General features: G+C 32.7%; 1 protein-coding gene and 1 long non-coding RNA gene across 2 annotated transcripts; one reads left to right on the plus strand and one right to left on the minus strand.

Moving 5' to 3' along the window:
- Positions 1-880: 880 nt before the first annotated feature.
- On the minus strand, positions 881-26,855 carry LOC132739319 (arylsulfatase B-like). Its single transcript, XM_060727012.1, has 14 exons — positions 26,630-26,855; positions 9,829-9,940; positions 9,542-9,593; positions 8,981-9,084; positions 7,505-7,611; positions 7,017-7,081; positions 6,326-6,427; positions 5,868-5,931; positions 5,234-5,331; positions 4,630-4,766; positions 4,130-4,188; positions 2,660-2,783; positions 2,224-2,384; positions 881-1,590 (listed from the first exon to the last, which is right to left on the minus strand). Exons 1-14 carry the CDS (start codon positions 26,730-26,732, stop codon positions 1,403-1,405), a joined length of 1,476 nt encoding a protein of 491 aa, XP_060582995.1. The 5' UTR covers positions 26,733-26,855; the 3' UTR covers positions 881-1,402.
- Positions 11,654-16,276, plus strand: LOC132739306 (uncharacterized). Its single transcript, XR_009626976.1, has 3 exons — positions 11,654-11,753; positions 13,602-13,912; positions 16,147-16,276. It is a non-coding gene; the product is annotated as an uncharacterized LOC132739306 (long non-coding RNA).
- Positions 26,856-26,869: the final 14 nt, after the last annotated feature.

Genomic DNA, 26,869 nt, shown 5'->3' on the forward strand with positions numbered 1-26,869 from the left:
CCCATTCAGTCGCCTCTTACGATCAGGCAGGTATAAACAGTGGCTGAAATTCTGATGCTTCAACCATTAAAGGCAACCCCTCCACCACAACGGGCGGGGGCAAAATGTAATTGCCTGTGTGTTTGGTTTTATGGCGCACCGACACAATTTAGGTCAACTTGCAACGAAACGGGAAAGGTGATTTAGGCTAACCTGAAACTTTAAGCATCATTCGGGGGTCAAAACCAACTTCCTAGATGGGATTGAGAGATGCAAAAACTCCAGTTATTCGAACTTACCTAGACACCGCTTACGACAACGCTGTGATTAATGGTGGCTGCACCTCTGATGCCTCAATCCTTAAAGGCAACCCCTCAACCACAAAAGAGACAAACTGTGATCACATGATAAATTAAAAAAAATGTTAATATTATTCAGTTATAAACCAACTTACTAGCTACATTTGATGCCATTATTCAACACGATGTGGCATATGTGAACTATATCTATATAATTTTATCTGTAACCGCTAAAAAATGCGAAAGTACAGAAATTGGTAAAATACGATAATGCAACAATGCGAAAAAGCAAAAAAAAGGTTACACTTCTAAAACGTGAAAAAGTAAATACACAAAACCCTCACATTTTATGGTAGATTAACTCAAAAAATAGGACGGTGACACCTCATATTTGTTATCATTTACATTTCAATCATAATTCTCCATAAACATGCAAAGTTGCAGATTATGTTCAACACTTGTTTACATTTTCCACCTTTGCCTCCGTAAAAGATACTTAACTTTTCAAATAGGGGCCTTATACCCTAAACTACTTGTGGGTAATCGACTTTTGTGAAAAGATAAATTGAACATTTAGATAGGCAAGTATTATGAAACAAGTACTAGTTTATTTGGTGTGTTTTTGTTTTTTTAATTTGGCAAACAAACTGCATTTTATTAGTTGAATTGACAACACAATTTTGCACTACCTGTATTAATACTGGTTAAGTAAGACATAAATGATACACATGTATACATATGCACTTCATGGTGATAGTTCTATTATAATAATGACATGTTTTTGCATATCAAAGTTCAAATTGAAGTAGTTCAGCACCTTCCTGATGATTGGTCTATACATGGCATAAACTACGGTGTTCCATTAGGTCCATCGCCTACACATAAAGAAATACGAAACGCGAAAAGTCGACAATTTCAAGTCTCTTCGCGTTTTCGACTTCGTCCCTTCGTCTTCAATCTTTAGTGTTTTCCACTTTTCGCGTTTTCATATTTGTTTATTCATAAGCGATTGTCCTAACGGAACACCGTAGTTAACCCTTCAAACGAAATACATTCAGCCCTTATTCCTAATTGTGCGTGTTATGCAAAAAATCTTGTTTGTGAATGGTCCCTCCACTAAATCCTCACGACATTGGTTTCTTACACCAACCGGGAGTCCAAACATTGCCAAAATATTTCGGATTAGCTGCCGGGTCTGTTGGTGGAATTTTAGCGGGTATCATGTCTTTTCTGTATTCATTCATGCGTTTTAAAAGTTTCTGAACCATTTCTGGCATGTCGTCTGCTAGGTTTTTATACTCGTTTGGGTCGTCTGAAATTATTGATATAAGTTTTATTTAATACAGTTTCCTTATTGTATTAATGTTTGTTGTTATGTACGAAAATAGATATGTTACAATAACCTCTATGTGATACATATATGGTAGATCTAGCACTATTCACTTTTACCAATATGTACATGTATATAATTAAACCATGAATTCTGAAAATGTTGTTTACCGAGGAAACACTATTTTCAATGTATGTTTTGTTCAACGCTATTAAAAATGTTTATTTATTCTATTCTCCTTTGTCATTTATTAAAGTTAGATGTACATTTTTGTTCAATTTGACTTTTACATGTACGCGGATACTCGGAGTTCATTCTGCTTTTGAGTGTCAATTGCAGACAGTATTGCGTCCACAAGATGATGCATGATAACACTCGGGTTTCTATGCTACAATCTTGATTGAAGAAATCTTATTCTAATTCCACTGTTTAATCAATATGTTGTTGTCAGTTAATAGCATGATGGACAAGTTTTATGGTAACATTGTTTCTTTTTTACATATGACAGATACTTGCCTGTATATGATTTAAAATTGGTGCCACGTAAACGGCCAAATAAAACAAAGAATGTCTTAAACATAGAGCTTCAGATGTGCAGATAATCTACGGTCTTACCTTTTAAGTTAAATAATTTATAGTAAGATTCGTTCCCGGCTTTTAACCTTTCCTCAAAACTAAATTCCTCTTCCAGCACCTCCTCTGTGTTCATTTTATCTGGTGGGTACCAGCCATTGTATAACCCAGTGTTTCCCGCCAATAATTTAAAATCGCCCATTCTAAAAAGTATAGAAAAAATGTATGTTAGAGCTAAACTTGTTAAAAGGTAAAAAAATCCCAAACAACAACCTGATATGGATCTACAGAAGTAGAGGGGAAGGGAGTTATTTACATAACAGCCAAAGTCCAAACACCACTTTCAGAGATTATTTGTTCGAGTAATGAAACTTAACTCGGTGAAGAGATCCATTTTTTAAAATAATTTCGCAATTTAAACAGAGAAAGTGCTATGCATAACTTAAAAAGCTTGAAAAAGTAACTGCAACATAGTTACCTAATTCCAGCATGGCCTTGGGTCGCTGGCACCGTGTCATCTAAATTATAGATGAATTCCGTCCGCTTGCCGTCTGACCCAGAACTTATAGCATCCCACTGTGATATCCCATCTAGACTAGGATCTGGAAGAATTTGATAGAAGTCATAGTAAAAGAAAAAGCTTTTTTATTAATCCATTTAAGTATTTCTAATGTCATTTCTATTCACTAGAGCCATACGTTATAGAATAATAAGAATTATATTTTCTCTGGTTTCCAAAGACTTTTCAAACTTTTTATATATTATCATAAATTATTATCCAGCACCCGTTTAATATACATATAATTTAAAAGATAGTTATTTCGTTCATGATGATCAAAGGGAGATTACTTTATGATAATTTTACCATCATTGGCAAGGCAAATGTGCCGAACGCCTGTGAGCCGAACGTAACGATATCTAAACATATGTAATGTTAGTCTTAAAAAAGTAATATCAGTAAGTTTATAGCTATGTAATTTCAATGGTAGCTTTTGGGGAATTCGCTTAAGTAACACTTGAGTTTCAAACACTTTTTAAACAAGAGCTGTCGGTAGGACAGCAACGCTCGACTATTCTTAGTGCTTGATAGTAAACAAAGCCTTGATTAAAAGTTAAATTTTCTCAGTAAAGAAAAAGGCAAAACTTTCCTTTAAATCCATATTACAGTATATTACAGTTATAGGCATTGAAGAGAGTCCTATTATGCTCTCAAAGAAGAGTATAAAATTTCAACATGTTTCAAAGCCTTATGTCAATGAACTTTGAAAATATTTGACGTATTACAAAAACTTTAACGTAAATTTTAAGTCGAAAAAGGGGCATAATTCTGTCAAAATGCTTGATAGAGTTACCTCCTCCTGTCTACAGGTTGGGATCATAATGTTGAACAAATGTGCAAAGTTTCAAAGCCATATGTCGATGGATTTTGAAAATATTTCAGGTATTACAAAAAACTTTAACACAAGTGGTTACGCTGACGCCGACGCTCGGGTGACTACAATAGCTCTACTTATTCTTATCGAATAGTCGAGCTAAAAATGAAGAACATTTGGTACCGGTGACGAAGCATAATAGACATGTAATACATTACACTTGTTACCTTTAACTTTTGTGCGCGGCGTCCGTGGCCGAGTTGTTTAGGTCGTTGACTTCAAACTACTTGCCACACGGTGCTGTTGGTTCGAATCCCAAAAGTGACTTTTCATTATTTGATGTTAGGAAGCTATTCGGATAGCTTACGGAACGTGCCTGGAATAACGCACGCAGGTACACCTGTGGTCTTCCTCTACCAGTAAAACTAGAAAGTCGTGATATAGACTATACTGTGTTTGTGCAACTAAAACCCAACAACAACAATATTTTATCAGCGTTTTGTAAACGAATAATTATATAGTTGTGATTTAACATACAAATGTATTTATTAAATGAAGAAATATATGATCCATACCAGGGGACAGACCGGCAGCTGTTAGTATTGTAGGGTGCCAGTCTACTGCATGCATTAATCTGAAGTAAAAAGACGTTTCATATGTATATATATCGTAGAAATTGATCAGAAGTGTTTCACAGATAGATCAGAAATAGGCCCTACAGTTACAATTACATTTTTTGTATTCTATATGAAATTGGTAAATTGACTTGTTTTTTATTATGTGAGGGATTTTCATTTCAAAATGATTAAATCCAGCAAGTTTAGAGTTTACAGGTTGTCCGTGTTTATTACAGTCATTATATTACCACAAGTGTGCAAAAAGTTTGTGCTGAAATTAAATAAAGAAACGAAACTCTATATCGAAAACATTCATATGTTTACCATAACATATCACATGCTGAGGCTTTAAACAGCAACAACATAACGTGTGGTATGGTATCAAATAGTTGTCAAATACTTAAATGATGGAGCATGTGATCGCGATTGTCTCGAATATGAAAAGGTAAAAAATGTACCCATTAAACACAGAGCCTGTCTGTTCAATTCTTGAACCGGAAACAAATCCTGCCACTCTTGTTCCACCTTCCCATATTGTAATTTTACCGCCACGCAGAGGCCAATTATTACCATGATAAGGAGTCCACCCGCCATTCTGAAAATGCATTCCCAAATATATGTCAAGAAGAAAAAACAAATATTTATAGTTTTATCACAATTTCTTAGATATTGACTCTTTAGAATAGGTAAGTTTGTTGGAACACCAAGTCTTATACTTCTGAGTTCAATTAGTTTTCTAGGGTCAATTTGTACATTCGTACGTTCCTCACAAAGATATCTATTAAAATGTACTGATCATTAAGTATTCCACTGCTTTTATATCAGCCAAAATTGGTGAATATAAACCGTCTCATTACGAGCCTATTAAGTCTCAATGCCCATAAAGCATTGGTTTTTTCCCCTTATTCATTGAATGTAATGTATTCTCCTTCTCAAGGGTATGTCATCGGCGGATTTTACGAACAATGTTCATATAGGGGCTCCAATATCTCCAATAGAGGTACTCATGTTAAAATATCACATTTGATTTCTAGAACAGAAGGAAAAAATGTCTTGACTTACATCTGGTGTAAAGAAGAATATAGTATCGTCATAAAGTCCTTTCTGTTTCAAAGCCTCTACGACACGCCCAATAGCAGCGTCTAATGCCGTCACCATACCTGTGAATTATTAAAGATAAACTTTGCAAATTTTTCAGCAAAATATTTAATCACAGAAATGTATTGAAATCTATGAAATTCTTCCTGATTATGTCTAATTTGAATTAAAGAACGAATAAAAGTTAACTATGTATGGGAAGCTGCGTTCCATATAACAGGACAAGTAAAGTTGGTCTTTTCTAAAAAAAAACACTATCAGTTATTTTAATGACACTATATATTCATATTGTGACGACCTATGGTGTGTAGATTTTTAAACATATCTACTATGTGTGAAGTCAAAACATGTTTATTTTATTTTTTCAAAGACGTGGCAATTATTATTTTCTAATACATGTACCAAATTTGAGCAGAGTATATCTTTAACGTGAATTACAATGAAACACTTGAATATTTATCACTGAGTAAAATGGAGTATCAAATGGGAATTTGAATTCTATCTTTGAAAATATAGTTCTATGACATTTTAAGATGTTAATGACTTATTTAGAGATTTATATTTGATCTGATTAGATATTTTCACTAATCTTACATACCACAATATGTTCTTCTCCCCGGGGTTTCCACGTTCGGATACAAAGCTTCGTATTCAGGAGGTACCTTAAAAACCAACAAACGCAATATATATAATGGTTTTAAAAAGCTACAAAGGGACATCCGTGGCCGGGTGGTTAAGGTTGTAGAATTCACTTGACCACCCATTCATCGCTGTGGGTTCGAATCCCGTCAGGGAGTTTGAATTCTTTTATATGTAGAAGCTATCCAGCTAGATTACTGAACGTTAGTGGTTGTACTCAGGTGACCGCTCGTGCCTTAAATAATGCACGGATTGTTAAATGTGATCTTCCTCCGCAAGTAAATCTGGAATGTCGCACGGTGACCGCTACAGTGTTTTTGAATGTCCTATAACTCAAATGTTCGTTCGTCGCTTTTTATTCTTTCCTTTTATCTTTTATCGTTCGTTCTGTTTATATATCAACAGACAGTATCTTACCTCTAAAGGTTCGTGAACGTTTTGGTAAGGTAGGTAGAGAAACAGTGGTTGACTCTTGTTGTGTTTAGCTATGATATGTTCTGCTCTATCCGCATACAAGTCCTGTAAAATAATTATATTTCATACCTTGACGACCTTTAGATATTATTCATTGTCATATATAAAACTCTCATATATACATATTCTTGAAGCTTTCAACAGAACAAACTGTAAGATACATTGTCTATTTATTCAAACCTCAGGTTTATACATGAACTAGAAAAATATTCTAAATTTTTTCGGATATGTACAAATAAATATTAAGGGAAACAACTCTGAAAGTACTTAGTCCTCATTTGAGGAAGAGTTATCCGTCGATAGGCAGCTGTTACCAACAAGTTATGAATTATTTATGGTAGAAACTATTCATTTATACTTAATATAACAATCAGTGTATAACAATGTATATATAAAAGCCGCATAAGTATTAAATAATCATGGCAGCTTTACTTTGTTTATGGAAGAAAGTAAAACTACGCTTGATGAATGTGTATAAAACACGAACTTCTTCCGAAGGTAAGCCTTAACAGTAATCATACTTTATTTAAATGCTTTTTATTCTTACTTATTGTTTAAAGTAAGTTAAAAGCCTCCAAAACCTATATATGTTTTACAGTATCCTATGTATTTATTATATGTAATTTTTTCTTACGGCTGAGTACGACCCGTTCTTGTCCCAGACAACGTTATATCCGTCGTGGAAATCTAGAAATTTGTCTGAAAATAAAATAAAAAATATTATACCGAGATAAAAGTCAAAAACTTCATCATCATCATCGATATCATCATCATCATCATCATCATCATCTTCATCATCATCATCGATATCATCATCATCATCATCATCATCATATCATCATCACCATCATCCACCATCATCTTCATCATCATCATCAACGAAAATATCATCATCATTATCATCATCAACAACAACAACAACAACAACAACAAAGACAACAACTAGAACAACGAGAAGAATAATTCCACGCCACCCCCAACAACAACATCGAAAATTTGAGCTTGTATGAGTTAACTTGCTGGAAAAAAACATAGCCCAAATAAGCAGCCCGAATTGAAGTTATCATTAATTGCCATAAATTTTACTGACTGATTTCTAAGGATTGTGTGAAACATATTTACCTCGAAAATGGGTGTAATAGTCCGACCGGCTGTTGTAGTAACCATAGAAGGAGTCGAACCCGCGGTACTCCGCTGTACACTCCCAGCTACAGAATCCCAGATGCCATCTAATTATAATTTTAAAGATAATATAATTATGATGTGTAAATAAATTAAATACACTTACAAAAACAATGTACATATTCAAAAGAACAAAATACATTTTGCAATGATATCTGATTAACTGACGCGGGAGATATCGATTTTTGATTTTATTGATACTAGACTTTTGCAGAAGGAACACACATTTGAAAAGCAGTCATCTAAATTTACTCTGCAAGAATGATTTAAAAAGCAAAGAATATTTTTATTTGGAATATTTACATGTTGACATTTTTAATTCCTTTGGGGTGACAAAAAATGGGCTAAAGTAAATGTTTCAAATCGTTTTAGTTTTGGGAGAAATTTTTAAAGTTTTTTTTCCTAATTATTTTTTTTTTGGGGGGGGGGGGGGGGGGTAACTTATTTACTTGTGAGTAAACTTTTTCATGTCATATAATTTAGTTATAATGTATAAACATTACGTTTTAACAAACAAAAGTAGCAGCCGACAGCTACTTACATACACATGTATTAATTTACGACAAATGTTTTCACGTATGTTTTACATTAAGATAATACATAAAAAAATATAAAGAATTTCTCACGGTGTCAAATGAAAATATGTACAATATCAATATACACTATTGACGTCATAACCCTATCAACATTAGACTGTAGCCAGTCATTTATGATAAATTAAACTTGATCTAAAATAAAAAGTAAACGAAAAACAACATGAAAAAAAAGTCGATACGATAGTTATTTCTTGTTTAGATATGGCCAAATGAAAGGCACAATATATGCCTCAGAATTGCATATCATTTTATTTATTTTTTGAAATCTTAAACACGTGTATATTAATGTTATGATAACATAATTAGAGCATATTTAATTAATGTAGGCAGAACGTGCAATAATGTATCGTAAAAGTACAGTAGTATTTTGACTTCTACAGTATACAAAATAATTATCTATAGTTATATACCATTTATATATATATTTTTTAAAACTATAACAAATCACCAAAAATTAAAGTTTTTGAGAAATATTTATCAATGAAAGCATTGCATAATGGACCTTCAAACGACAAGTACATATACACATACAATGGCATTCAGATCACTTATAGTTTGCAGTCACTTCTAAATCAGGACTTTTTAAAAAATAAATTACACCTATAAAAGTTTCAAAAATGACCGTTTTTACACAAGTATTATGCAAAAATTTCGATTATTTAAAAGATTGCAGTGCAATAGATTAGCAATATCATAACAATACGTGTACCAGAAAATGAAACAAAATTATCCCAAAGGAATAATAATTTCCTCCTCGTTCGTAAAATGCAACAATGAATAAATAAATAAATAACTGAGGAAGTTTTTAAAAATAACATACTTTCCAATAGCATGGGTGGCATAGCCAGCTTGTTTCAGATGTTTCGGAAGAAACGTCATGTTTAAAGGTGAACAGACATTTTGGCTGTTACCAATTACCAAATGCTGAAAATATCCACAAATATCATTCAAATAATACATACATTTAAGTCATCGACGTTAACATTCAGCGTTATAATGTATATGCCAAAAACCAAAATGCGTCGTTTTTGTTAAACCTCTTGAAGACATTTAGAAACGACTTCAGTTCAGTAAAACTACATGCAGTTGAACTTGTCAGAAAATAAAATAAACAAAGCATTAAAGCTGAATTTCTTAGAAAATAAAACACTTATAAATGAAGATAATAATGAAACTTCACTGTTCATGACAAAGAGACAAACACTATTTCATATACAGTGTTATATTTTAGCCTAAATACGAGAAGTAATGCAACATGAAAATAAAAGGTTTTGTAAACAATATCCGTGCGCTGAAAATGATGGCAGATGCAATACTTGTTCGGTTGTTGTAAATCGAATGTGTTTGAAAAGATATTAGGGTTCATATGAAAAATACAGACCTGCAAGCCGGCTTTGAATGGATAATACCCAGTCATAAAGGCATGTCGGGAGCTGGAAAAAAAGGAAGAATTTATATCATTTTACAGAGCCGTCCTGATAAGGTTCTATCAATGACCTCATAATTAACGCTACACATTAGGAAATAATTTAATTAGATCTGAACTTTAATCAGATTGTGGTTCTATAAATCTAACGATTTTGAAAGAATTGACACCATTACAACAGTAAGTCAGGTAAATCAATTAAATTGATGAAATTATTTTACGAATAAATCAGCTATACTCACGGCGAGCAGACTGGTTGAACATACGAGTGATTCAGAATCACTCCCTGGTAGGCGAGTTTATCAATGTTAGGTGTGATCATAGATGGGTTGTGGAACCCGACATCATTCCATCCTGAAATAGTGTAAGCACACAATTGATATACATCTAATTGTTTACCTACTAATTTTAAATTCTTTTGGGGCCCAGACGCCGCTTTACCAGTGAAACAATGGCAGTTCTTCAATACCGCAGTATGAACACAATAATTTACGGGTGACGAAAACACATTTTCATGTTTTGATTCAACCGGTGCTGGGGGCATCAAAAGGTAGATTGTAAGACCACTGTTGCCCATAAACAGGCTTAAACAAATCAAACCTGTAAGCCTACAACATTCAATTTTGCTGGTTTTTCCCCTTTTCTTTTAAGTTTCCATTTTATTATTCCGTTAAGATGCAATTGTCCCTTAATAACTATATTTATTATATACTTATAAATGAAATATTGTGAAATATTGATAAAATATTTTTATTTTCCTTTTTTTTCACTCAAAAAAAAAAGTATTTTTATCTGCAGGGAAACATATTTTCGTATTTTCACTGGTGTCTTGCCGGACTACTTTCTTCTAAATTCAGCCAATACACAAAATTTAAGGGAAAGCCTTTCAAATTTTAATGTCAAAAATGATAAAATGTATATAATAAACAGAACATTCAAGTTTTTTCCATAAATACATGATGTATTTTCTTCTTGTGGCATGAAAATGACCATATTTCACTCGTGGCTACCGCCACTCATGAAATATTTATTTTCATACCACTCGATGAAAATAAATCATGTATTTATAGAAAAAACTTGAATATCCTCTATTTATTTCATGCTTTCCAGTGTTTTATTGTAATATATCAGATGATTATATTCTGATAAACCACTATTGAAATTTATAAAATATAATTTTCACTGTAGCCGGACTATATCCGAATGCGGATGAAAAGAAAATCATAACTAAATGGAATAACAGGCAGAAATAAATGCCTTCATACGTAAATTGTGATTCTTTAGGAAAAGAAAGTCGATGTTACCATACATCATGTTAAAAATGTATCATAATTAGAGAAATTTAACAGAACTATATTTCAAAATTGATGATGTGACGTCATGATGTGATGACGTCACAAAGGAATGCGCGACGTTACGCGGCAAAATCAGTGAAAAATACCTAAAATCACTTAAAAAGCATGAAATAAAAAGAAAAATTATTTGTTTTACATATAAGATTGAAATATATTTCATTCGTGAACACCAGCTATTATATTTTCACTCGTGGCTACGCCACTCGTGAAAATATTGCATCTGGTGATCACTCAGTGAAATTATATTTCAATCTTACATGCAAAACAAACAAATATCCTCTATATAGCGTTTGTTTGCTGTTACACCATTGAAATGAAACTGACTTTAAAACTTGAAATTGTGTAGCCAAACCCAGATCAAAGCCAACATCATTGAATGCGGTCCATGAATTATGCTATCTCTTCTAATGTATGTTTCTGTTAACAGTATTGTTATACCATTTGCCAATTGCCCGAGATCGAATTAGCATCATTGTGAAGTAACTATTATGACCTGATTCCGTGACACATCACCTATATTTTAAATACTTTTGTGATTCACGAAAATAGGCTACAGTTGTGCCACTGGTATAATTTTTTTATGTCGAGATGTGGTAAATGTTTACAATTAACGCATGTTATGTATTTTGCACGTGTTTTAATATATTATTCTCTTTTTTTATTCTAGATTACGTGACATAAACAAAATTGTTTTCGTGTCTAAATAACGACTGGACGTAACGTAAGAAAACACATTACGTCGATTTATAAGAAGGTTGTATCTTATATTAAGTAAGATTGCATTGGTATATAAAATATTGGAATTACAGCAGGTAATTTGAAGTTATATTAATATTGATTACATTTATCATAATATACAAATTAAATAATCCGTTTTAATATATACTTATAAATAAAATAGACTTATTGATTAAAAACACGTGTTTCATTTTTTCGTATTTTCACTGTAAAAACTTATTTTCACTACAGTGAAACATATTTTCCATATTTTCACTGGTGTCTTGTCGGACTTCTTTCTTCTAAATTCAGCCGATACACAAAATTTTAGGGGAAATTTTTTCAAATTGTAATGTTAAAAAAGAGAAAAATGTTTAAAACGAACAGAATATTTTTTTTTCTGTAAATACAGGATTTATTTTCATTAAATGATTTAAAACTATCACATTTTACTCGTGGCTACCTCCACTTGTGAAATATCTATTTTCATACCATTCGATGAAAATAAATCCTATATTTTTAGGAAAAACTTGAATATCCTTATATTATTAATATTAATTGCACGAATTATTTAAATTTTAGATTAGAAAACTTTAATTTATTTAAGGCTATTTAATTTGTGATAGGTCGAATAAATTACTAACTTTTTCCAAGAATGCCATGTATTCCAGAAAATAATGCATTGTTTTATCTTATTTTATTTATTTCTTATTTTTGTAGGAAATTTAACGACATGTCAAATAGATTACTAAATTCTTTCAATACACACGTTCTCTCAAAAAATGTATTTGAGAAGCAATGAACGATCAATATGTATGTAAATAAATAAACGAATGAAGAAATCTTGTAATTTACTGGGAATTTACGTTTTTCCGTTGTTTGTTTGTTGTATTTTTTTTTGGTAGGGGAGAGGGTTGGGGTTTTACATCGCACACACATATTTTATGTCATATGGCGACTTTCCAGCTTTACTGGTGTTTACTGATGGAGGAAAACCTCAGGACTGGTGCCCCTCCGTGCAATTTTTCAAGCACGAACGGGCACCTGAGTATAACCATCAGTGTTCAATAAGTTAGTTGGATAGCTTCCTCGAAATTTGAACCCACAGCCATGTGGGGCAAGTGGTTTGACGCCTACGACCATAACCACTCGGCAAAGAACGCCCTATGTATTCAATCCATTAATAATAACAAGAAAAAGAAAACAAAGAAGTTATTTCAAAATTTCAGAAAAAAAATATTTCTCGTGATTTTCATCAAGAGTTCTTTAATTAAAAATCTTTTGCAATCGGACGAGTTTTTGTACTTAATATGCACAAGTTTCATGGACACGATTTAATAAATGAAATAAAAGAAATTCGTAAACAAACAAAAAAACAAGAAACAAATATAAGTTTCATCGACATTTCATCAAGGCTAAAGATTTTTTTTATTTCATTGCCTGAAAAAAATACTTCAACCAACTCCCAGATTTGTTTCGTCAATAATAAACTTATCAATGAGCGTTAAAGTCATAAATTTCGCTAATTGCTGGACCTTGAAATAGTTTGGATGCGTACGTTATGCAGTAAACAAGTATTAATAATGCCAATCTTTGACAGCAAGATTTGCATTTATTGCGTCGAATTTGAAGGTGTATCCCTGGAATGTCCCAAATTTATTTCTCGAACATAATATTTTATTTCCCTTGATCTAATCAGGAAACATAAACAAAATTGTCATCGACCGTTTTATGTGTTCGGTCTGGGACAAAAAAAAATTGGTTATTTTCTGTCAAAGGGTCGGTATCCATCGACTTATGCTAAAACCTTATCAATACATGCACACATAAGAAGGGTTCTTGGGAAAAATATACAATGTATAACATAAGTGAAAAATATTGAATTATTAGTCGTACATTTGTGCAACAGAACTAACAAAATGTAATTTAATTATATATTTCAGAACAGTGATAATGCATTATTTACTACATCGATCCTGGTAGTATGCGCATGCGCATTGGTCAGCGTTCATTGTCAACCAGTTCCGTACGCATCACAGCAAAATACAGGGCCATTACAACAGATAATGTCACAGACGCAGCCAAACCAGCCATTCATGTATAACAGCTGGGGATCGAACCCCTACAGTTCAACAAGCTCCGGGCTTTTCTCGGGAAACAATTTTTGGCATCGTCTGCTAATAGGATGGTACCGGGAAGGTTTAATTGACGTAATGGATTTGATGAATTTGGCTTGAGATATTAAACAAATATAGTAAGTCTTCTTTTTATAATTTCACAGTTTGTTGAATGTGATTGTTGTTAATTTTCTCTTTGATTTAGATTTATTACCTTTTTGTCAACCCATAACTTGTTGCACGGTCAAGAAATACGTTTTATTTGAAATACTGCACGTTTTTTTTGCAAGTAAATTACATTCTTTTCAAATTGTACTAAAATTTATTTGATATATTTTCTATACACTACGGTGTCCCGTTAGGACCATCCCGACATACTTATAACTCGAAAAAAAAACACGAAAAAACTATGTTGAAGCGTCAAAATAACGAAACAACGATGGTGAAAAGTCGAAATAACGAAACTACGATGGTGAAAACTTGATATAGTTTCACAACCCTGGCTTCGTAATTTCGACTTTTCACCATCGTAATTTCGTTGTTTTGAGTATTGTGTGTGTGGGATGGCCCTAACGGGACACCGTAATACAATGAGTAAGATTGAAAATATGACGTAAGTAAAGTGAGATCATAATAAATATATTAATTAATATTCTACATCTATGGTGAAACGATTTCTTCCTGTTTGTATAATACGGTGGCATAAAAGTGACATTTGCAAATTTTTTATTTTTTCTGTTTTTGAAACTGTTTTTTTTTTTGTTTTTCGCACATTTTTTATTTATTTTTTGTTTTTGGAACTTTTTGTTTTTGTTTTTCGCACTTCACTCCATTATCAGTCAATTATTACTGTAATTTTATTACATCATGGAGTTGTATGACCATTTATAATTTGCCATTTTGTAGTATTTTGTTTTTACATATTACTTGCCATTTTGTTTTATTTTGTATGTATGTAATGTTTTATGTTGTTACATGCCCCTATGGGCCCTGACGTATTCAAATAAACCTTGTAACCACACATAGTTACTTCCCTAAGTATGAAATAAGCCGTTAATGTACCTCAGTATACACGATGGGGTCTCACATCGAGGAATTTCTACGAAAGCGAGGGGTAGACTCTTTAACACTGGCACGAATGGCCACCGATAAGGTAACTTGGATTTTTTTTCGGTTTTACGTCACTACGACACAGTATAGGTCATTCGGCGACGTTCCAGCGAAGACCTCAGGTGCCCTTCCGTGCATTATTTCAGGCACAAACGGGCAAGGTAACTTGTTCCGAGGCATATATTATAATTATAGATTATTTTAATTATATATAGTAATTGTGGTAAATCTAAACCGTTGAGCCACACATAGTGATTAAAGGCAGCTACTCAGTATGTGACTTAAAAGTGTATAAATCAAATTTTGTAAACAATCTTATTATTTAAATTTTGTATAGATAGTCCTGATATATAAAAGCATATATATACCGGTACGGCTGTCGACGGTTGAACGGCTGTCTGCCTATTTGATTGTACGTGGTGTACAAGCCTTTAAGAGTCTAAGGAATAGACTAACATGCATCCTTGCTCTGTGCTTTTATATATCAGGACTATCTATACAAACTTCAAATAATAAGATTGTTTACAAAATTTGATTTATGCATTTTTAAGTCACATACTGAGTAGCTGCCTTTAATCACTATGTGTGGCTCAACGGTTTAGATTAACCACAATTACTATATATAATTAAAATAATCTATAATAATATATGCCTCGGAACAAGTTACCTTGCCCGTTTGTGCCTGAAATAATGCACGGAAGGGCACCTGAGGTCTTCGCTGGAACGTCGCTGAATGACCTATACTGTGTCGGTGTGACGTAAAACCAAAAAAAAAAAATCCAAGTTACCTTATCCGTGGCCATTCGTGCCAGTGTTGAAGAGTTTACCCCTCGCTTTCGTAGAAATTCATCGATTTGAGACCCCATCGTGTATACCGAGGTACATTAACGGCTTATTTCATACTAAGGGAAGTAACTATGTGTGTTATCCAGTTTTGAACAAGGAAATGGCGTAATTTATACTATGGGAGATAACTATTTCTATAAGGTGAAACTGTTTTGATTGGCTTAAAAATATGAACGAAAAACTAAAATAAAATATGTACACAAAATAAAAAACAAAAAGTTTCAAAAACAAAAAAAATAAAAAATGTGCGAAAAACAAAAACAAAAAAGTTCCAAAAACAAAAAAAATATAAAAAAATTGCGAAAAACAAATAAAAAAAAGTTTCAAAAACAAAAAAATACAAAATTTGCAAATGTCACTTTTATGCCACCGTAGTATAAGGTATAAACAACAATTTTCCTTTTTTTCATTTCAGGAGTTTAAGATCCACCATGATGATTATTGTACCAAACTAACCACAGAATTACTACAATTAATTTCTTCATAATTTTGTATATTAAGCGATCATTTTTGTATCTTTGTATAAAATATATTTATTGAAATGACTTCGTTATACTTTTTTTTATATTTTACTTTAAACTTGTTTAAGTTACAAGCTTCAATAATAAATAAAATAGAGATGATGATTGATGAGATATCGTCTTGCAAATCATCGTCGGATACCCACGGCCGAACCATTTACATTCATCAGATTGCATGTTATGTAACATGTTTATCAATCGTGGGTATCCGACGATGCTTGCAAATAGACATTTAGAAGTATTTTATGATAAACAGATTTAATACCAACAAAATTCATCAAGACATGTTACGGGTCATTTAGCTTTTTCTTTCCTTTTGATTGTTTGATTTCAGGGGAAAATACGAAAGCATTTTATTTTCCCTTCGCCGGTTCGTAATGGCGAATGAAATGATAATCATTGCAGTACACCATATGCACAATTCAAATCGCTAAAAATAGCATAACTTCTTTATTACTGATACACATTCAAATTACGCATTGGACAGGAACTCAGTTTGTTCCACATAAAATCTTTACTTTTGTTGAGTGTTTATTTTCGTGAATGGATCGATTGTATAATCGCATAAAGAGAAATGGAAAAGAAGAAAAACTTTAATAAATCAAGTTTAAATCAAGTTTATAAATGATCAATTTTTTTATTCCCATATTAAAGGATTTTTAAAGACTTTTGGAAGTCGATTCCCAATTAGTATACTGATTTTTACGGTGTCCTTATCGTGCCATTTAGAATGTCGTCCGTCGCGTCTAAGGGTAGACACACGACAATGCGAAGTGACATTGCGACAATGCGAAGCGACGCTCGACAACGCGAAGCGATATGCGACAATGCGAAGCGACGCTCGACAGTGTCAAACGATATGTCGCACTGTCGCCTAGAAATGTCGCGGTAAAAAAGGGCGACATTTAAGAAATGTCGCTTCGCGTTGTCGAGTGTCGCTTCGCATTGTCGAGCGTCGCTTCGCGTTGTCGCGATGTCACTTCGCGTTGTCGCGATGTCACTTCGCGTTGTCGCATTGTCACTTCGCATTGTCGAGTGTCGAGGTTGGTAGAAGTGCATACCACGACACTCGACAATGCGAAACGACAACGCGACAATGCGATACGACGCTCGACAATGCGAAGTGACACTCGACATCGCGAAGCGACATTTTTAAAATGTCGAGTAAATGTCGCGTTATTTTTATGATTTTTACACCGCGACGCTCAACATTGCGAAGCGACACTCGACAATGCGAAGCGACACTCGACAACGCGAAGCGATACTCGACAACGCGAAGCGACACTCGACAATGCGAAGCGACATTTGGAATAATATCGTATCGCATTGTCGTGCGTCTACCGGTGCTTGGTCAGAATTTACTAACTCACCGACAAACGGTGCGATCATGGAAGGGGTCGCACTAAACTGCTGACGAATTAGCTGACGATATAGATATATAGGAAACTGCTGACCAGTTAAATAAAGAAGGATTATCGGAAAATGCTGACCAGTTACACAAAGAAGGGAAACATTGAAGGTGTGAAGTTATATAAACACGCCGTAGGGGGTAATAAAAAGATGGGAAATTACTTTTATTCTTTTAATTATATTTTTAATTTTTGCATTTATATGACTATGTTTATAAACTAAATTAATATATACATTTAAAGTACCATAATATCATACATTTTAACACGGATTTACATTACTACATGTAATATAAATCCGTGATTTTAAAAGGATATATTAAACAGCTTTTTATACCTCTAAAGATATGCAAAAATTTGAATTAATGTTTTATAAAGAATTATGATGTTATGAGTTTTATCAAAATCTCTTGTTAGTGATATTTCAATAGAAAAATCTTGTAACGGAAAAAAAATGTATTTTCAAAAGCAATAATTGCAATTTGAATTAATATTAAATAAGTCAGCAGTGTTTTAACTTAATTAAATGTCGACAAAATTTTATACAATATATTGAATTTCGTACATTATAAAATGAATTAAAATTTCACGACAAAATATATTTTTTTTCTATATTTCTAACTGGTCAGCAGTTTCCCTATATATCTAACTGGTCAGCAGATTCTACTACATGTGTATATGTTTAACTGGTCAGCATTTTCTCGCCTGAATGTAAAGAGCGTTAAATTTGCTAACCATATAGAATAAGAAGAGTTTTACGGCTTAAATCAATTTGAAATAACATTAAATTGGTCAGCAGTGTTTTTACTTAATTAAATGTCGACATAATTTTATAAAATAAATTGAATTTGCATACATAATAAAAATGAATTACAATTTCACGGCAAAATATATTTTTCTCTATATATCTAACTGGTCAGCAGTTTCCCTATATATCTAACTGGTCAGCAGATTCTACTATATATGTTTAACTGGTCAGCATTTTCTCGCCTGAATGTAAAGAGCGTTAAATTTGCTGACCATATAGAATAAGAGAGTTTTACGGCTTAAATCAATTTGAATTAACATTAAATTGGTCAGCAGTGTTTTTACTTAATTAAATGTCGACAAAATTTTATACAATATATTGAATTTCGTACATTATAAAATGAATTAAAATTTCACGACAAAATATATTTTTCTCTATATATCTAACTGGTCAGCAGTTTCCCTATATATCTAACTGGTCAGCAGATTCTACTGTATGTTTAACTGGTCAGCATTTTCTCGCCTGAATGTAAAGAGCGTTAAATTTGCTGACCATATAGAATAAGAAGAGTTTTACGGCTTAAATCAATTTGAATTAACATTAAATTGGTCAGCAGTGTTTTTACTTAATAAATTGTCGACATAATTTTATATAATATATAAAATTTGCATACATTATAAAATGAGTAACAATTTCACGGCAAAATATATTTTTCTCTATATATCTAACTGGTCAGCAGTTTCCCTATATATCTAACTACAACTACAACTACAAATATTTTATTGCATTAAAACAACATGTTCCATAGCAATACAATTTTTTATACAAAGACATGGTTTACAGAAGAGCACAATAATATAATATATATATGTATCTGCATTAAAGATGACTAGTTATTTCGCAAGTTTGCATAGTATATATATTTTGCTAAATTATTAATTATTGCTTTTGATTTTGCACATATGAGATTAACAAATTTCTGTTTAGTAGGCCACGTATAATAATATCTCTTTATATATTTTGATCTTAAGTCCTGGAATTTAGAACATATTAATACAAAATGATACTCATTTTCTATAAGACCGGCATTACAATTACTACACAATCTTTCATTTCTTTGTATATATTTCTATGCCGTCCACGTTCAATAGCCAAACTATGAGAAGATGAACGAAATTTGGATAAAGCTACCCTAAATTTCGGTTCAACGATAAAATCCAAATAGTTTTCAAATTCGAATGAATGTTTAAATAAACAATATGTATCTAATCTAGACGAGTTATTAATTGAGGAATACCAACTTTGATAGAATATGTCTAAAATTCGTTGTTTAATAATACTAAAATCTATATGTATAGTAAACTGATTTTCCCACATATAAAACAAGCCAGTCTGCTCTAAAATAGTCTTAACAGTATATGCCCAGTTTTTACCACTATAAGTTACACCATTGTCGGCATCTGTTTTTAACATAATAAAAATTTTATACAATATAGTTCTTTCATTAAGTTTAAGAAGTTTTTAACCAGTATTTGATCAATATTAGTTTTCTATGAATGGACATTGGTGTACGACCAAGTTCACCATATAAACACATCTACATTGGTTGATTGTTTCACACATAACAATCTTCTACAAAACTTTGTATGTATAATTTCTATGTTCGGACCAGCATGATGCCCCCACACTTCTGCAGCATAATTTAATGTTGGTAAAACAATACTATCAAATAAACTTATCATTTGGGAAACTGGAAGTTCCAACTGGTTACATACAATAAATAGATTGTGTAGTGAATATGACGCATGTTGCGCAATATATTTTTGAGTTCTGTTCCAGTTCCCATTTTTAAAAAGATACACACCTAAATATTTAAAAGATTCTACAATTTCAATTCTAGTGTTATACAAAAAGAAATCATAAGATGTATGTCTACCATTTTCAAAAATCATTACTTTTGTTTTAGATACATTTAATTTCAGATTCCACATATTGCAATAATGTTCTATATCATTCAAGATAGATTGTAATGAATTTGGATCATGTGTGAAAACTACAGCGTCGTCTGCAAATAACAACAAAAATACCTGTATATCATCAATGTTAACAATACCAGGAATGTTCCTATTTATATTATTTAATATATCATTGAGAAAAAATAAACACAATATGCTACTTGCTGGATCTCCTTGTTTTACTCCAATCTTAGAATTAATTAGATCAGAATGCATGTTTTTATATTTAACAAAAGATTTAACAATACCATACATTGACTTGATTGCAGTAACAAATTTTGTACTTATATTTTCATTCAGTAACTTTCTCCATAATAAAACCCTATCAATACGGTCAAACATTTTCTCCCAATCTAGAAATGCTACATAGAGTTTCTTCTTACTCGACAAAGTCTTTGTTATTATAGCATGTAGAACAAAAATACAGTCAATAGTTGACTTATTCCTTTGAAAACCATATTGATTATCAATAAATTTTTCATGTTTATCAGCCCATTTAATAAGTCTATCAACTAATAATTTTGAGTATATTTTGGACAAAATATTATTTAAGGTAATTCCGCGAAAGTTTTTTGCTTCATGAGCTCCACCTTTAAAAATTGGTACTATAATACCTTCTCCCCAACATTCAGGAAATACGCCATCATTAAATATTTTATTATAAAAGCGTGTGAGAAATGGACAAATTATATCAATTGAATTTTTAAATACTTCTGCAATCAGATGGTCAGTACCTGGGCATTTGGAATTGTTTTGCGAAAATATTGCATTTTTTATCTCCATCGATGTAAATTCAACATCTAAATCATTACTATTTCTCTGTGACTATACTTGTGAAATTTCACAACAATCGGTCTTGGATTTTCGGGTTTGGTTAGTGTACCAAGGCGATGGGCTCTATCAAACTCTATCTCAGTACTGATTTTTAATGTATTTTTAATAAATTCTTTTACAATAGAGGCACATGAATTAGGGTCTGTTGCTGTATCATATGTTTGTGGCGAAACATTAATATTTTGGTCAGTGTTACTTGTAGAGGAACTTGTTAATAACATGGATGCTTCCGGTGATGTGGTATGTACTTCCGGTAAGCCATAAAATATTAGATTGTCCTTCATATTTCTAAATTCGTTGTCCAAGATGCGTGTTCTAAGTTCTTCCTGGGTTTTACTTAATGTTTTGATTGTAGAATTTAACGTGTCACATGATTTTTGCATGGTCTTTACACTATCTTTAGTTGACGCTAATTCTGTTGTTTGCTTATCATACTTTTCACTGATAAATGTACTGTTGTTTTCTACATCGCAAACTCGCGACTCTATACTTTTTACCTTAATATCTAGATCATTGAGTTTCAAGCACATTGAGTTTACTACTTTTTCAATATTGTCAATTTTATCAAGTCGGGAGTCGATCTTATCAAGACGGGAGTTCATAGTTTCCATCATAGCTATTGCCCATGGTGGAGTTTGGTTTGTACCTTGATTCATCATTGGTGTACCTGGCGGTAGTGGACCAAGATATTGTTGATTATACTGATACGGAGGTGACTGCAATAATTGTCCAGTAAATGATTGTTGAAAAGTTCCATTAGTACTCATTTCACTATTTATTTTACTTACTGTTGGTGTATCGTATACAAATATGTCACTACGTTGTTTCTTTCGTTTGTTTTGATTGTTTACGTCATCACTATCTCTGTTAGTTAACACAGGTAAACTGGTAGGTAAACTGGCAAAACCGGTTTGTCCATTGTGTACACGCTCTGTGTTATGTGTACATGTCTGTTCTAACAAAGGCGAAATCTCTTTACGTTTATTTTTTCTATTTTCCTTTTTATTTTGTTGCTTTCCTTTCGGCGGCATGTGAAAAAACACAATATCTTACTAATCCATCAAAAATTTAGTCCATACAACTTTTAATTTGCATTTTATTCCACAAAAATTACTGACTGTAAAACCCATGTCTTCATACTTTAAGATCACGTGCATATATTTTTCTCTATATATCTAACTGGTCAGCAGTTTCCCTATATATCTAACTGGTCAGCAGATTCTACTATATGTTTAACTGGTCAGCATTTTCTCGCCTGAATGTAAAGAGCGTTAAATTTGCTGACCATATAGAATAAGAAGACTTTTACGGCTTAAATCAATTTGAAATAATATTAAATTGGTCAGCAGTGTTTTTACTTAATTAAATGTCGACATAATTTTATAAAGTATATTGAATTTGCATACATTATAAAATGAGTAACAATTTCACGGCAAAATATATATTTTTCTATATTTCTAACTGGTCAGCAGTTTCCCTATATATCTAACTGGTCAGCAGATTCTACTATATGTTTAACTGGTCAGCATTTTCTCGCCTGAATGTGAAAGAGCGTTAAATTGCTGACCATATAGAATAAGAAGAGTTTACGGTTTAATCAATTTGAATTAACATTAAATTGGTCAGCAGTGTTTTTACTTAATTAAATGTCGACATGATTTTATATAATATATAAAATTTGCATACATTATAAAATGAGTAACAATTTCACGGCAAAATATATATTTTTCTATATTTCTAACTGGTCAGCAGTTTCCCTATATATCTAACTGGTCAGCAGATTCTACTATATGTTTAACTGGTCAGCATTTTCTCGCCTGAATGTAAAGAGCGTTAAATTTGCTGACCATATAGAATAAGAAGACTTTTACGGCTTAAATCAATTTGAAATAATATTAAATTGGTCAGCAGTGTTTTTACTTAATTAAATGTCGACATAATTTTATAAAATATATTGAATTTGCATACATTATAAAATGAATTACAATTTCACGGCAAAATATATTTTTCTCTATATATCTAACTGGTCAGCAGTTTCCCTATATATCTAACTGGTCAGCAGATTCTACTATATGTTTAACTGGTCAGCATTTTCTCGCCTGAATGTAAAGAGCGTTAAATTTGCTGACCATATAGAATAAGAGAGTTTTACGGCTTAAATCAATTTGAATTAACATTAAATTGGTCAGCAGTGTTTTTACTTAATTAAATGTCGACATTATTTTATAAAATATATTAAATTTGCATAATGAGTAACAATTTCGTAGCATTTAAATATATTTTTCTCTATATATCTAACTTTTCAGCAGATTCTACAATATGGTCAGCATTTTAATAACATATTTTTGACTGTTTATTGTATTTTGTCATAGATAAATCAAGAATGACACGTCGCGTGTGAAATCGATTTTAATATGACCTTGGGGCATATCGATCTCGATAAATTATCAGTTTAATGGATATCTGTGGAAACATGTTGTTTATAATGTAATAAAAGCTTATTAACTATAACAATTAGCACATTATTAATTTTTGTTCAATATTACTTATACAATTATACGAACAACAAATAAGGAAACAGAAATCACTTTATTTCATATTTGCACTAAATACGACATAATAATTATATTTTGTTAAAATATACATTACGTATATGTACATGTATATATTTTAACCTATGATGCATAGTTTTATACATACTTGAAACAAATTATGATTTTTCGTACATCATATTTTGACTACATTTTTAAAATTTTAACCAATATATAACACATAGAAGAAAATTCATTAAGGTACTTAAATAAAATATTATATCAAAATAAATTGAGAAATATACAGTATATATCAATTGAATTTTTTATAATTAATATGTATCATTTGTAATATTGACATCTTGAAAAAAACATTTTATCAAGTATTTCTCGACCTCGCCTGTAATATCACCAACGGCAATTTGACACCTTCATTGTTTTCCCTTCTTTATCTAACTGGTCAGCAGTTTTCGATAATCCTTCTTTGTTTAACTGGTCAGCAGTTTCCTATATATTCTATATCGTCAGCTAATTCGTCAGCAGTTTAGTGCGACCCCTTCCATGATCGCACCGTTTGTCGGTGAGTTAGTAAATTCTGACCAAGCACCGGTAGACGCACGACAATGCGATACGATATTATTCCAAATGTCGCTTCGCATTGTCGAGTGTCGCTTCGCGTTGTCGAGTATCGCTTCGCGTTGTCGAGTGTCGCTTCGCATTGTCGAGTGTCGCTTCGCAATGTTGAGCGTCGCGGTGTAAAAATCATAAAAATAACGCGACATTTACTCGACATTTTAAAAATGTCGCTTCGCGATGTCGAGTGTCACTTCGCATTGTCGAGCGTCGTATCGCATTGTCGCGTTGTCGTTTGGCATTGTCGTGTGTCGTGGTATGCACTTCTACCAACCTCGACACTCGACAATGCGAAGTGACAATGCGACAACGCGAAGTGACATCGCGACAACGCGAAGTGACATCGCGACAACGCGAAGCGACGCTCGACAATGCGAAGCGACACTCGACAACGCGAAGCGACATTTCTTAAATGTCGCCCTTTTTTACCGCGACATTTCTAGGCGACAGTGCGACATATCGTTTGACACTGTCGAGCGTCGCTTCGCATTGTCGCATATCGCTTCGCGTTGTCGAGCGTCGCTTCGCATTGTCGCGATGTCACTTCGCATTGTCGTGTGTCTACCCTTAGACGCGACGGACGACATTCTAAATGGCACGATAAGGACACCGTAGATTTTACAGTAATTCTAAATTACAATATATTCATTTATTCCATTTTAGTGTTTGTGTTCTTTTCTTGATTATTTCCATTGGCAAGATCAGTCTTTTGAGAATGTTGAAGGTTAAACCATACATATACACAAATAGGAAGTACAACTAGAATAACAAGAGCCCGGTTTGAGCCGGGTGATGCTCCCCGAACAGGTTTTGGACACAGGAAAGTACACCTCTTGTAGTTTCAGAGTTATGTCCGTGGAAAAAGTTCAAAGTGCAATAATTCCAAAATTAGGCAAGGCTGTAACAGTTTTTTGCACTGCACTTATAATCAATGTGATCAATCAACTTACAAAGTTTCTTGATGATATCTCTTATGATTTCCGAGTTATGTCCTGGACAATTCAAAAAGTAAAAATAAACAAAGGGCAATTACTCCAGAATTAGGCAAGGTAGAGTTATGATTCTTGTGCACTGCACATCTACCCATTGAGATTTATCTACCTACAAAGTTTTCATGTTGATATCTCTTATAGTTTTACAGCTATGTCCTGGACAAGATTTTTCTAAAAGGGGAGATTATTCAAAAATAAGGCTTAACAGAGTTATTGTTCTTTTGCACTGCACATCTATCCATTGAGATCTATTCACCTACAAAGTTTCATGTTGATATCTCTTATAGTTTTAGAGTTATGCCCCGGACAAGATTTTTGTACAATGGGAGATAATTCAAATATCGGGCAAAATAGAGTTATGGTTCTTTGACACTGCACTCCCCCTCGATGCCCTCTACCACTGTATGAAGTTTCAACAAATTATCTCCAAGGGTTTTCAAGTTATGTTCCGGACAAAGTTCAAAGTATTAAAATAAACAAAGGGCAATAACTCCAAAATTAGGATAAAAAGAGTTATTGTTCTTATGCACTGCACATCAACACATTGAGATCTATTCACCTACAAAAATTCATGTTGATATCTCTTATAGTTTTAGAGTTATGCCCCGGACAAGATTTTTCTATAAGGGGACATAATTCAAAAACTGGGCAAAGTAGAGTTATGGTTCTTTGACACTGCACTCCCCCTCGATGCCCTCTACCACTGTATGAAGTTTCAACAAATTATCTCCAAGGGTTTTCAAGTTATGTTCCGGACAAAGTTCAAAGTATTAAAATTAACAAAGGGCAATAACTCCAAAATTAGGACAAAAAGAGTTATTGTTCTTATGCACTGCACATCTGCCCATTGAGATCTATTCACCTACAAAGTTTCATGTTGATATCTCTTATAGTTTTAGGGTTATGCCCCGGACAAGATTTTTCTATAAGGGGAGATAATTCAAAAACCGGGCAAAATAGAGTTATGGTTCTTTGACACTGCACTCCCCCTCGATGCCCTCTACCACTGTATGAAGTTTCAACAAATTATCTCCAAGGGTTTTCAAGTTATGCTCCGGACAAGACAACGGACGGACAGACGGACAGACGGACGGACGGACAGACGGACGGACGGACAGACGGACAGACGGACAAGGCGCCGACTATATGCTCCCCCGAAATTTTTCGGGGAGCATAAAAATCAAGTTATATATAACATACAACATATAAACATACCCAGGTCATCAGCCACTATAAACACAATGTTCGGTCTCTTTCCTTCCAAGTTATGAACACTGGTGATCAGAAATATCAAACTTATTGTTATTACACTTTGCATTTTGCATTATCACTCAAATAAGAGCATTAAAAACTAAACGAACTAAAAAATACACATACACACAAAGCTAACCGATCTAAATAAATACTTGTAATATAATACTCTGTAACCATCGACTGTTTTACTGTCAGTCAAGT

Source organism: Ruditapes philippinarum, unplaced genomic scaffold (assembly GCF_026571515.1).
Source record: "Ruditapes philippinarum isolate M1 unplaced genomic scaffold, ASM2657151v2 ctg10288_1_1_1_1, whole genome shotgun sequence".
In the NCBI taxonomy this organism is placed as follows: Eukaryota; Metazoa; Mollusca; class Bivalvia; order Venerida; family Veneridae; genus Ruditapes; species Ruditapes philippinarum.